Raw genomic sequence first — 13,424 nt, 5'->3', positions numbered from 1 at the left:
TCCTATTTTAGAAGATTCTGTGTGTAGTTCTGAAAGCATGGTTTTTAGTTCTTGTAGGTCAGTAGCTATCAGGATTATGTCATCCGCAAATCGTAGATTATTGAGGTATCGGCCATTGATGTTTATTCCCTTATATTTCCAATTTAGATTTTAAAAAACATCCTCAAAAACTAAGGTAAACAGTTTGGGTAATAGGGTATCACCCTGTTTGACTCCCCTGTTTAATGGTACAGGGTTCGTGTATTAATTTTCATTTAGGTAGTATGTAGCTGTAGCTTGGTTCATAGTTTCTTTTGTTAAGTTAATATATCTGCTGTCTATTCTACAATGTTGCATTGCGTTTATTACGGCCGTGTGTTCTATATTATCGAAAACTTTTTCATAGTCTACAAATGCTATAAAAACTGGAAACTTGTATTCGTTACATTTTTCTATTAATATTTTTGTGGTTAACAGGTGATCGGAAGTTAAATAGCCTTTTCTAAAACCTGCCTGTTCATATGGTTGGTTTCATATAATTGTTAGTCGGGTAGTTATGACTTTGGTGAGAATTTTAAACAGGTGTGACAGTAGATTGATGGGCCTGTAGTTTTCCAACTTTCGATTATCACCTTTCTTGTGTAATAAGATTACTTTAGAGTTGTTCCAGCTCTTAGGAACTTTGCCCTGGTGTAAATAACTGTCTATAAGCTTAGTTACAATTGCAATGAGTTCCTTATCTCCTTCTAATATCATATCTGTGGTAATCCTATCTTCTCCTGCAGCTTAATCTGCAGCCCGGTGCTTAATCTAGAATTATTTAACATCCTGGTTATTTAAAACAATTTATATCAATTTTTGAATGACTAATATTTTAAAGGGTCTTTAAGAAATATATTTTCAATTTTAGTGGCTTAGCATGTGAACATCCTGTTTAACACTGATGATGATCTGTATTAAGGTCGAAAACGTTCTGTATATATGTGATATAGTCCTTTAAGAGAATTTTAATAAATTATATACCAAATGTAGTAATGAAACACAGACTTACTCACAATCATTTAATTATACTTTGGCGACCGGTTTCGATCTCTACATTATACAGATTATCTTCAGGTCGGCGTTACAAGTAGTTAAATGCTACAATAAAGAAAGCCAGAGTTAGAACATTATCTGGTTGCACAAGTGTTAACAGAAAGCCAAATTCGAAAAATTTTTTTTTTTTTTTTAATAAAGGTTTTCAACTGTTGACATTTCAGAATATTGATACCTACAAATGCACACCTATGAGTTAAAATGCTCATAAGCATATATTAGCAAATGGGTGCATGTAGTTTGTGAATATGTGTTGAAATTTAAATTATTAGCAATTAAAAACAAATTAAACCATTAAGCAAACTTAAATATGCATCCAAACTCAAAATAGTAATAACAAATAGATAGTAATATTGTTCAAACCTACTTACATGCCGTTACAAGGGATGCGTTGCCACTTAGTTGTTATCATATTAATTCGTCCAACTTATGTTAATTGGTTTGCTGGTAGGGTTATACGGTAAACAGACATGTTACGCAGGTCAAAACAAAGTAATTTTTTTTCTCAAAAAAATCACAAAAAAAACAAAAACAAAAAAAAACAAAAAAACAAAAAAACAAAAAAAAACAAAAAAAAACAAAAAAAAAACAAAAAAAAACCAAAAAAAAAATTACTTTGTTTTGACCTGCGTAACATGTCTGTTTACCGTATAACCCTACCAGCAAACCAATTAGCATAAGTTGGACGAATTAATATGATAACAACTAAGTGGCAACGCATCCCTTGTAACGGCATGTAAGTAGGTTTGAACAATATTACTATCTATTTGTTATTACTATTTTGAGTTTGGATGCATATTTAAGTTTGCTTAATGGTTTAATTTGTTTTTAATTGCTAATAATTTAAATTTCAACACATATTCACAAACTACATGCACCCATTTGCTCATATATGCTTATGAGCATTTTAACTCATAGGTGTGCATTTGTAGGTATCAATATTCTGAAATGTCAACAGTTGAAAACCTTTATTTCAAAAAAAAAAAAAATTTTCGAATTTGGCTTTCTGTTAACACTTGTGCAACCAGATAATGTTCTAACTCTGGTTTTCTTTATTGTAGCATTTAACTACTTGTAACGCCGACCTGAAGATGATCTATATAATGTAGAGATCGAAACCGGTCGTCAAAGTATAATTAAATGATTGTGAGTAAGTCTGTGTTTCATTACTACATTTAATATGGACTCACATATGCAACCCATTCAATATTTAAATTATATACCCTTTATAAAGGATTTTAATTAATTTTTTGTGATATAGGGCATACATTTAGCTACAGGTAAACTTTTTCCCGTGTGTGTGTGTTCACAAAGAGGGGATGGCATTAGATAAACTTTTTGCCACAGATATTTGAAAGTTGAAGATTGAAGATGTCATATTAAATTTTTATTTTAGAATCTTTAAGAAATTGTATGATAATATCATTAATAGTTTTGGTATTGAAGCTTAGTAGATGTGAAATATTCAGCGGCAAACTTACATTCCGCTCCTGAAGTCTAGCAATTAGTGCTTTCGTTTGGTTTTTATTAAGTTCACAATTAAAGATTATATGATTTAAATCTGAAGTAGAGTAGTTATCACATGAACAGAGAGAGTTGATACGCATTCCTATTTTAGCTAAATGTGCAGGAAAATTGCCATGGTTTAATCTTAAGCGACAGGGATGTGGAATAAAATCGAGTAACGTGATAATCAAATATATGTGGTCATTTTGCGGAAGTTGTGGGTGTATGTAAGTGTATGGATTCCTCGAAGTTTGTACAAAAAAAGTTTGTTTTTTCCGTGTGGATTATAAAAAAACGTTTATCACGCTAATCTCTGCTCCTTTTTTCTGCCTGAGCCTGGTCTTCTAATGTATTATTAGTTTAACTATACTTCTTAAGAGCAATGTAGATGGTTCTTTTGGCAATATTCAAATTATTTGCAATATAACGTATAATGCGACCATCTTCCTGTAATGCCAAAACTTTTACATTATTTTCGGGGTTATATCACTCGAAACGAGATCCACCCTCGAAATTCGTAATCGCCAGCAAAAAATTACCAGAGGACAGCAGTTCTCGTCAGTGGCGCACAATACCCCTACAAGCGACACTATATATACGCGAAATTTTCGATTTTCTAAATCTGACTGAATTGAAAATTGGGCAAAATCCCATCTTAAAGTTTGGGAAAAGACTCGCCCATCCATATGTCAACCATTCATTTTGTCTGTTTTTCGTTCTCATCCCCAAAACTCCCAAAAATTTCAAATATTTAAGTCCGACCTTTGCGGCTTCTGTTAGTACTGATCATTAACTTTTCAACGCATGTCTAATTTTGAAAAGAGGTTAGTTATACCATTCAAAAATTACCGAGCTCAGAATTATGACTCAATTTTTATTTAAAAAGGGGAAAATGTATAAGGGGATATGTATGTATGTATGTGGAAAAATTACACCGATCTGAATTTTTTTATGTGTTTCAAGAGGGGGTCAGGGCCGAATTAAAACCGGTATAGTTTGTGACTTTTGACCACCCAAAAGCCAGCTATAGGGCTAGGTAGATACAAAATCGCATATTTTTTGGGCGTATATATCTTAGGTTCAAGAAGAGGCAGGAAAACCGCAAATACATCAAATCAATAGTGTTGAGTTATGCTTTCAAATGGTGCCTAAGCGGTCACGACCATACTTATACACGGCTCAGTATAGCCGAAAAACTGAGAAATTTAACTTAAAAATTTGGATTTTCGGAAAATTATTCAAAATTGTAACCTACGAATTGCGCCAATAACTAAGCATTTTTAGGAGGACTGTAGACGCGTCTAACGGTGTATAGCTTTTTTTTTGTTTTTAATGGCATAGACTTTATGTCAATCAGCCAGTCACAACATGACTACTATATCAAGAAGATTAAATATTTAAAGACAGTAAGTCCGTAAAATATCAATAACGAAGAAAAATTAGTTCAATATTTGTTGAGAGGTAATTTATGTACTGAAATAAAGAGATGGTACTAAGCTAAGGTAAGCTAATTATAGCCTCCTTTCAACATCACAGGGGTGTTTAAAAACGATCTACAAAATTTTAATAACAATAACAATAAGATCAGAATAATAAAATAAGAATAATAATAAAGAAGACGGTGAGGTCCTCAAAGTTCCATAGCAAATTTTCTCTTTGTTTTTATCTTTCTCGGCTCCCTACTCAATTCGAAAGCCGCCTTGCTATGGACTGTCCAAGTTGCTCACCATATTTTCTCTATATACATTATACATACATACACATATATTTTTAATACTTGACTCTAGTCGCGTCTAACGGTGTATACCTCATATCTGGGAAAATTCGAATTTTTAAGTTATAGGCTTCATAAATATAATCATATTTATTTCTTATGGGAAAAACCGTTTTTCAAGCTCAATAATTCCTGTAATATCTTCAGTTATCATACTTGACTGTAGATGCATCAGATACTAATTGTCAATACGCTTTAAACGCATGTTTAATTATCAAAATTGTTTAAGCCGTTCAGAAGTTATTGAGCTCCAAAAGTTAAATCCATTTAACCATTATCGCCGAAATGGTTTGTGTAGTTGTAGTGGTTACGACGCTAAGTTTTATCGGGCAATCCGAGTTCATTTGCTGGCCATAATTATTGCTGGGATGGCAGGATGGCTGGGATATGTACTCGGATTGTCTTATCACAAGTCTGGTGTCATAACTACTAGATCATTTGGGAAATAATGCGAGAAAGGCGACTATATATAACGCTTAGCGTGTAATCGAGAAACATTACATTAAACTACATACATTTTATTTATAAAAAACTTTGAAAAACCCCAGATACAAGAATAAAAATCAGCTGAACGCCGTAAAAAAATATTCCAGTTACAAAGAGCTGATATGAATATTACGTGGCGCAAAAATATATTTTCATTTTGATGCAAAATAAAAATCTAGTTTTATTTTAAAATATTTTTTTCCATAAATTTGCTAAATTTGAAGTAAACGCGCCACAAAAGGGCTTCAAAATTCAAACTGTATCAAAGTTACTGTTTCGTGGCGCGATTTACTTCTTTAGCAAATAGTATAAAAAAATCTTTTAAAATAAAACTATAATTTTATTAAAAAGACTTTTCACTCTAATGGCATATAGCATATCCCATCAGAATGAAAACAATGGGAACCTTCTCTGGTTACACCTCCGAGGCTTCTACAATTTGCAAGCCATACGGATGCTGAGACTAAGGAAGATGAGGGAATTCTACAATTTACAATTCACATCCCATCTGCTCAGCGCGGTAAAGTTCCAACGAGACTGGTTCCCTTCATACTCCACACAGAGTAAAAGTAAATAAAAAATGAATAACCACTTTCAATTTCGTTGCAAAACGAAAATACAGCTGAACCATATTCCAGTCCAATCAGAGAGTGCTGCAAGCACCTCTACCGGTTTCGAAACTTATTAGCCTCTCATCAGGAGGCACATATGCTGCTCTCCCTGATCCAACCAAAACAAACCCCAGCGTGCAGTCCCGAATTGCAACCAACGAAATGGCGAAATGGTTGCACGGGTTGGGACGTGAATTGTAAATTGTAGAATTCCCTCATCTTCCTTAGTCTCAGCATCCGTATGGCTTGCAAATTGTAGAAGCCTCGGAGGTGTAACCAGAGAAGTTTCCCATTGTTTTCATTGTGATGGGATATGCTATATGCCATTAGAGTGAAAACTTAGTCTTTTGCTAGCAGTTGCCGCTAGGGCATCTATGCCATTTCGTTGGTTGCAATTCGGGACTGCACGCTGGGGTTTGTTTTGGTTGGATCAGGGAGAGCAGCATATGTGCCTCCTGATGAGAGACTAATAAGTTTCGAAACCGGTAGAGGTGCTTGCAGCACTCTCTGATTGGACTGGAATATGGTTCAGCTGTATTTTCGTTTTGCAACGAAATTGAAAGTGGTTATTCATTTTTTATTTACATTTACTCTGTTTGGAGTATGAAGGGAACCAGTCTCGTTGGAACTTTACCGCGCTGAGCAGATGGGACGTGAATTGTAAATTGTAGAATTCCCTCATCTTCCTTAGTCTCAGCATCCGTATGGCTTGCAAATTGTAGAAGCCTCGGAGGTGTAACCAGAGAAGGTTCCCATTGTTTTCATTCTGATGGGATATGCTATATGCCATTAGAGTGAAAACTTAGTCTTTTGCTAGCAGTTGCCGCTAGGGCATCTATGCCATTTCGTTGGTTGCAATTCGGGACTGCACGCTGGGGTTTGTTTTGGTTGGATCAGGGAGAGCAGCATATGTGCCTCCTGATGAGAGACTAATAAGTTTCGAAACCGGTAGAGGTGCTTGCAGCACTCTCTGATTGGACTGGAATATGGTTCAGCTGTATTTTCGTTTTGCAACGAAATTGAAAGTGGATATTCATTTTTTATTTTTTATAATTTTATTTTTCATCAAAATGAAAATACATTTTCGCGCCACGTAATATTCATATCAGATCTTTTGTAGCTGGAATATTGTATGCGCCACTCATTTTTACGGCGTTTAGTAGTTTCTTATTATTTTTTTTTTTTAATTTTACAGCTGGTTTATATTCCAGGGCGCATCTCTTTTGAGATGGACGTTCGGTTCAATAGATTTTGCAAAATAAATTTTGCAATCCAACTTTGGCAAAAAAAATTCATTTTTTCAAAATATTGCAGGACTGAAAACAAAGCAGAAAGCAAGTTGATTTTTTTTACATACAGAAGAATACCGTACCTTTCATTTGCAATTTTCAAAATTAAAATCGGTTAACTACCACGGCGTCAGAAATTTTTTTAAATAAACATTAATTTTTTGTGCTACGCGCAGGGCAGCAGTATTTGATTCACACAAGTTGATTTCCACCAAAATTTCTTCCAATCTTTATTTAATATATTATTTTCTTACTCTATATTTTGTTGTATTTTAATATTTTAATTCCACAAATATCAAACTAATTTTATTATTGTTTGTGAAATATTGTTTTAACAATTGCGTTAGTTTAAAAATAATAAAATTTCATTCTCTAAGTTAAAATATATGAACAAAGAAAGTTTTTGCTAAAAAAGTGTTATTTCAAAGGACAGAGCTATGTGTTTTTATTTTGCAATAGACAAATTTATTTATTTTTATCGAAATGAACTAAAAATTATAATTTATCAATCATTATCAAAGGTCATTGAAATACCCAATCAGAGCAAACGTATCCTCTGTCCTGCGCGTAGCACCAAAAATTATTGTTTATTTAACAACATTCCTGGCGTCGTGGTAGTTAACCGATTTTAATTTTGCAAATTGCAAATGAAAGGTATAGTATTCTTATATATACAAAAAAAATTCAACTTGCTGTCTGCTTTATTTTCAGTCCTGCAACATTTTGAAAAAATGAATTTTTTTGCGAAAGCTGGATTGCAAATTTTTTTTTGCAAAATCTATTAAACCGATCTTAATGAAATTTACAGTGTTGTTTTATTGTTTCATAAAGTTTTTGTGGGTGGAATATTAAGGTCCTAAGTGTAGCATAAATGGTTGAAGAATCTAAAATGCGAATACTTGTTTTTCTATGATTTTTTCGCAATTATTGCTATTTTGCAACAAGGGTGACAATTTTTAAAATTCTTAACTAATTCTATATTGTAGGAACTTTAAATTACGCAACTTTTATGTCAGTGCAACTTTTCTAGGAAATGAACACTTTTAAAGTTATAATCAAAAAACCAAGAAAAAGATCAAATTTTTCCTTCATTTTTTGACATTTTGATTATTTATACAATGTTCCGGACCTTTTTAAGTGGGAGGATAACTTAAATATTATTATATGAGTTATTTTCAAGTAATTTCTACAAAAAAATATGAGTCACCTTCCAACATCCAAATGTACTAATATTTTTACAGATGAGCCCTGGTCTATAACTGATAAATTGAATTAGAGTATAACTCGGTACGTTCTATTATTTACCTCAGGCAATCTCTTAAGCCAACATGTAACAAACGGATCGAGACCAAGTACTGCGGGCTCTAAATACACCATTCCACATCTGGATACCGTAGCAGGAGACGCAACTGCCAGATCTGCCACTTCAAACATCATCGTCATAGTATCCCGAAGTTTGATGATTTCTCCACTACTTAGGCATAGTTTTTTGTTGTCGTCTAGAACCGTGTTCATGTTTTCGATCCAAACGGCATCCACGGGGCCATCGAAGACGTACCAGCGTCTATCCTTGTTTGGTGCGTTGATTCCAAGTCGGACGAGACATGGAAGAATGCCATCAGTCCTGAAAAAAGGTTTGTTTTTAATATAATGGAAGGTGTTATAATAGGGAACTTGCATACAATTTTAAAATCGAAAAAAATTATATAAATCACAACAACTCATAATTTAAAATATACAGGGTGGGGCATTAGTGTGTCAAAGTCCAATTACTCGTTTGTCGTAAGAGATACGAAAAAAAGTTATTTAGATAAAAGTTGGGGTACAGATAGGAACATGATTTAAAAATATTCTCAAATATACAGGGGCGTGCGTATTGACAGGGTGACACAAAATTTTGTTTTTTTAAATAGAACACCCTGTATATTTTTACATTTTGGATTCTCCTCAATGTTTTCTTTCTTAAAATATACGGTTTTGTAATATTATACGAGGAAGTTTAAAAGATAATTACGTTTTTTTGTTAATTTCGTAGCAATATTCACGCCCTGTAGAATTGTAGTGACTTAACATCAAATTTTTATTTTATGTTCAAAGGATTTTTAATATGTCTACTGTTGTTAAACATTAACAGTATAGTGAAATGTTTAAATTTTAGTATACAGGGTTGGCCGAAACTCGGAATGGGTATTTTCTGAGTTTTTTTAAATGGAACACCTTGTATTTTAGTATTGTAATGAAATGATATTTTATGGTACTTTTTAATTTCTTAAGCATCCCTATAACTAAGTGCTTTAATTTGTAAGTTATTCGTGATTCTTTAAGTCAAACATTAATTGCAACAAAAAGTACGTGAAATTTTATTAGATGGCCGTGAAAATATCCAATCAAAAAATATTTTTCGAAAAAAAAATATAGTAATCTAGGCTGATCCTTAATTTATTAATATTGGATGAGATATCCAAATACATTCCTAGTTAAGTTTGTTGGTGCGCAAAATACTAATAAAAACATACAAAATCCTCCCTAGTTTGGCTATGACACAAAATTTGCTTAAAAATTTGACATAATACTATTTTTATAGTTCCAGTTGCTTTGTTACCATTGCTAATATGAATTTTTCTAATAAGGAACTGATTAGTAAGATTTTTGTGCTAGTGGAGTATAACAAAAATGTGCTACTAGCAATAAGAATTTTTGATCAGAAATTCCCTGATAGACGACAACCAAGAAGAGAAACGTTTTGAAAATATACTAGAACGGCTTTAACGGACTGGACACTTAGATTATGATAAATCTGACAGAACAAAAACTATTGTAAATGAAGGAAACAGGAATTAAATGTAATCCTTAGTGCCATTGAGGATCTGCATATTAGTACAACCGTTCCTAAAATCTAAGTAGCTAGTCTGTTGAGACCGTTTTAGTATACTTGCAAAAGTTTCTTTTCTTGGTTGTCGTCTATCAGGGAATTGTTGATGATACATTTTTATTGTACGTAGCTCATTTTTGTTAGATTCTCCTAACACAAAGCCATTTTAATCAGTTCCTTATTAGAAAAATTAATATCAGTAATGGTAATAGATTAATTAACTCTTCAATTGAAACTATATAAATAGTATATGTAATGTCAAATGTTTAAGCAAATTTTGTGTGATAGTCAACTAGGGAGAATTTTGTATATTTGAGTAATATTTTAAGCACCAACAAACTTATCTACGAATATATTTGGATATTTCATCCAATATTAATAAATTAAGGATCAGGCTAGATTATTACGTATTTTTTTCGAAAAATTATTTTTGATTGGATATTTTCACGGCCACCTAATAAAATTTCACGTAATTTTGGTTGCAATTAATGTTTGGCTTAAATAACATACAAATTAAAGCACTTAGGTATAGGGAATGCTTAAGAAATAAAAAAATACCGTAAAATATCATTTTATTACAATACTAAAATACAGGGTGTTCCAATTAAGAAAATACCCATTCCGAGTTTCAACCCACCCTGTATACTAAAATTTTGCTATACTGTTAATGTTTAACAATAGTAGACTATATTAAAAATCGTTTAAACATAAAATAAAAATTTCATGTCGAATCACTACAATTCTACAGGGTGTAAATGTTGCTACGAAATTAACAAAAAAACCTAAGAATCTTTTAAACTAGCTCGTATAATATTACAAAACCCTATATTTTTAGAAAGGGGACATTGAGGAGAATTTAAAAATGGAAAAATATATAGGGTGTTCCATTAAAGAAACAAAATTTTGTGTCACCCTATCAATACGGATGCCCCTGTATATTTAAAAGTATTTTTAAATTATGGTACTATGTGTGCCCAACTTTTACTTAAATAACTTTTTCGTATCTTTTACGACAAACGAGTAACTGGACTTTGTCACATTAATGAGCCACCCTGTATATCAACGAGAAAAAGTTGTATTTGTCTTTAGTTTGGTTCCTAAAGACGATTAAAAATCGAGAGACAATTCCAATTATAGCAGCCAGTCCAAAACGTGCCCTCATTGAACGTGACGTCATATTGCTAGAATGTTTAAGTTCGGCGCCATTAGTTCATTACGTTTGACATTTGTTTACTTGCAGTCATTTTACATAATTTATTTATACTGGGAGTCCCGGAAAATAGTGCGTTCCTTTAAGGTATGGAGACAATACACAGTTTAGAACAAAAAAGTCCTATACCATTTTTTTTTCTAAAGTTAACCGTTTCCAAAAAAAAAACATAACATTGTTTTCCATATACCTGTATTTTAATGTTTGGAAATTTTAATAAACTGGCAACATCGTACGCACTACGGAATAATAACAGATAATAAGAACTCGTTAGTGATTGTGATCTACAGCAAATACTATTGACTGTAATACATACAACTCTTGACATTTCCCATTATATTTGAGAAAGCAAACAATATAGTGTCATCTAGTGGTGTGTGGTGATAACCAGAGCAATATAACCTTACATTTATAAAATTGCTTTATTATTGTTTTTGTATAAGTGTTTGAACTATTTTATTTTAATTTAATTTAGCAAAATTAGCTCGTTATTCAAAAATTTATAAAATTAAATTTGAATGTTTACCTCAAATTTTACATTTCCAAACCGTAGTTTCACTTCAAGCCGACAGTGGCGCTGGCGCGCTAGTGGAAACGTGCTTCCAGATTTCTGTGGGAGTTTGATGTATTACAGGTTACGTCAATAAGTATTTGTTTACAGTATTTAAAATAATCCAACCTAATAGTAGGTGCTTATGTATTTACTATTTTTTTACTAAAATTATTTTCTTTTGAAATGTATTGAAATACCTATTGCATAATTTTAAATCAATTACACATCTTTTAACATAAAAACACACCTTTTAGCTGAACTAGTATTATGTATTTAGTAAGGTATGCAGCGAAAAGTTCGGTTTATCACTTAACATCAAAAAAACAAAAATAATGATGGTGTCGAAATCTCCACAAAATTTTTCTGACATAACCGTACATGATCAAAGAATTGAGCGTGTTAGAAAATATAATTACCTGGGAACTGTGATTAATGAAAACAACGACAACTCTGAAGAAATCAAGATCAGAATAGAAAAAGCTAGAGCTACTTTTACCAAAATGAAAACAGTTTTATGCGGAAGAGAGCTAAGTTTAAATCTTAAAATTCGCCTGATGAGATGTTACGTGCTGTCAGTTCTTTTCTATGGAATGGAAGCTTGGACACTGAAAAAGATCGATACAAGGAAAATAGAAGCATTCGAGAAGTGGATGTACCGCAGGATACTGAGAATATCGTGGACAGAGAGAGTGACAAACATGGAAGTGTTGCGAAGGATGCAGAAAGAAAAAGAACTTGCTATATATATAATCCTAAACCCATTTACCCTAAGGTGTCGGGTGTAATGTCTTTAGTTAGTTGCATGCACAACTTTTCTCCATTGCTTCTTATTCTTTGCTTGGTTTCTTGCTTGTTCTTTGCTGATTCCTCGTGTTTCTAGGATTGAGGTTACATTATCATCCCATGTCTTCATTGGCCTGCCCCTTGGTCTCTTGGTTTGTCTTCTGGCTTCCCATACTTTTTTAACTGGTCTTTCTTGGTTCATTCTAACCATGTGTATATACCATCTCAATTGGGCCTCTTCAATTTTTTTTATAATTGGTTGGACCTTAAGATGTTCTCTGACTGCCTCATTTCTAATCCTGTCTAACCTGGTTATACCCATTATTCTTCTAAGAAATTTCATTTCTATGCTCTGTATTTTCGATTTTAACTTATCAGTAAGCGTCCAACTTTCACTACCAAAAGTTAAAATCGGCACAAACACCGTCTTGTATATGGACAATTTGGCTTTTTGGGATACTTCTTTTTTTGACAGAAACGTACTTTTGATTGCGTGGTACATCCGAGCAGCACTTTCTATTCTGGAACTTATTTCAGTTTCTTCAGTTCCTCTGCTCTCTATTTGTACTCCCAAGTATTTGTAAGTATCGACCTGTTCAAGTGTATTTCCGTTAATTGTTATCTTCGTTTGTTTTCTACTTTTTCCACATACCATTACTTTCGTCTTCTCATTATTGATTCTCAGATTTCGTTTAATTAGTGCAGCGTTCCATACTTGTAAATTTCGATTGAGTGCTTCTTCATTTTTCCCAAATATCACTAGATCGTCTGCGTATGCACACTCTGAGATCCACACTGCTTCTAAATTTCTATGTCCGGCATATAACTTTACCGTTTCTGCTCTAGTTTCTTTAATTATGTCATCCAAGACAATGTTAAACAGTATGGGGCCTAGGACTCCTCCTTGACGTAGACCTTCATTTACTATGAACTCTTCGGATTCCATATTATCGGTTCTGATTCTGTTCCTTGTATGTCTATATATACTCATAATGGCTTGCCTGAGTTTGATTTTCACACCTTTCTTTTTTAAACATATGTCAATCACCTTCCTTGGAGTACTATCAAATGCCTTTTCTAAGTCTATAAAGGCTTGGTATAACTCGGTGCTTGAGTTCCGTGCATTTTGTATTATTTTCTTGATAGTAAAAATGTGATCTTTGATGCTTCTGCCTTTTCTAAATCCACTCTGTGATTGTTCCATTTTAGAATCAACTTCTTGTAAAAGACGTTTTTCTAGTATTCTCTCATATACTTTGGATGGGA

At 32.8% G+C, this 13,424-nt stretch overlaps 1 protein-coding gene across 1 annotated transcript in view; it reads right to left on the bottom strand.

Annotated features, from left to right (window-relative positions):
- Positions 1-13,424, bottom strand: part of LOC114339583 (dynein axonemal heavy chain 1-like) — a 452,416-nt gene that overhangs the window by 359,396 nt on the left and 79,596 nt on the right. The window contains exon 2 of the mRNA XM_050660135.1: positions 8,046-8,364. Within this exon, the coding sequence (XP_050516092.1) occupies positions 8,046-8,364 (319 nt within the window). The remainder of the gene's footprint in view (positions 1-8,045; positions 8,365-13,424) is intronic.

Source organism: Diabrotica virgifera, chromosome 9 (assembly GCF_917563875.1).
Source record: "Diabrotica virgifera virgifera chromosome 9, PGI_DIABVI_V3a".
Lineage (NCBI taxonomy): Eukaryota > Metazoa > Arthropoda > Insecta > Coleoptera > Chrysomelidae > Diabrotica > Diabrotica virgifera.
The sequence above is the reverse complement of the archived record's forward strand: the minus strand, read 5'-3'. Positions and strand labels throughout refer to the sequence as shown.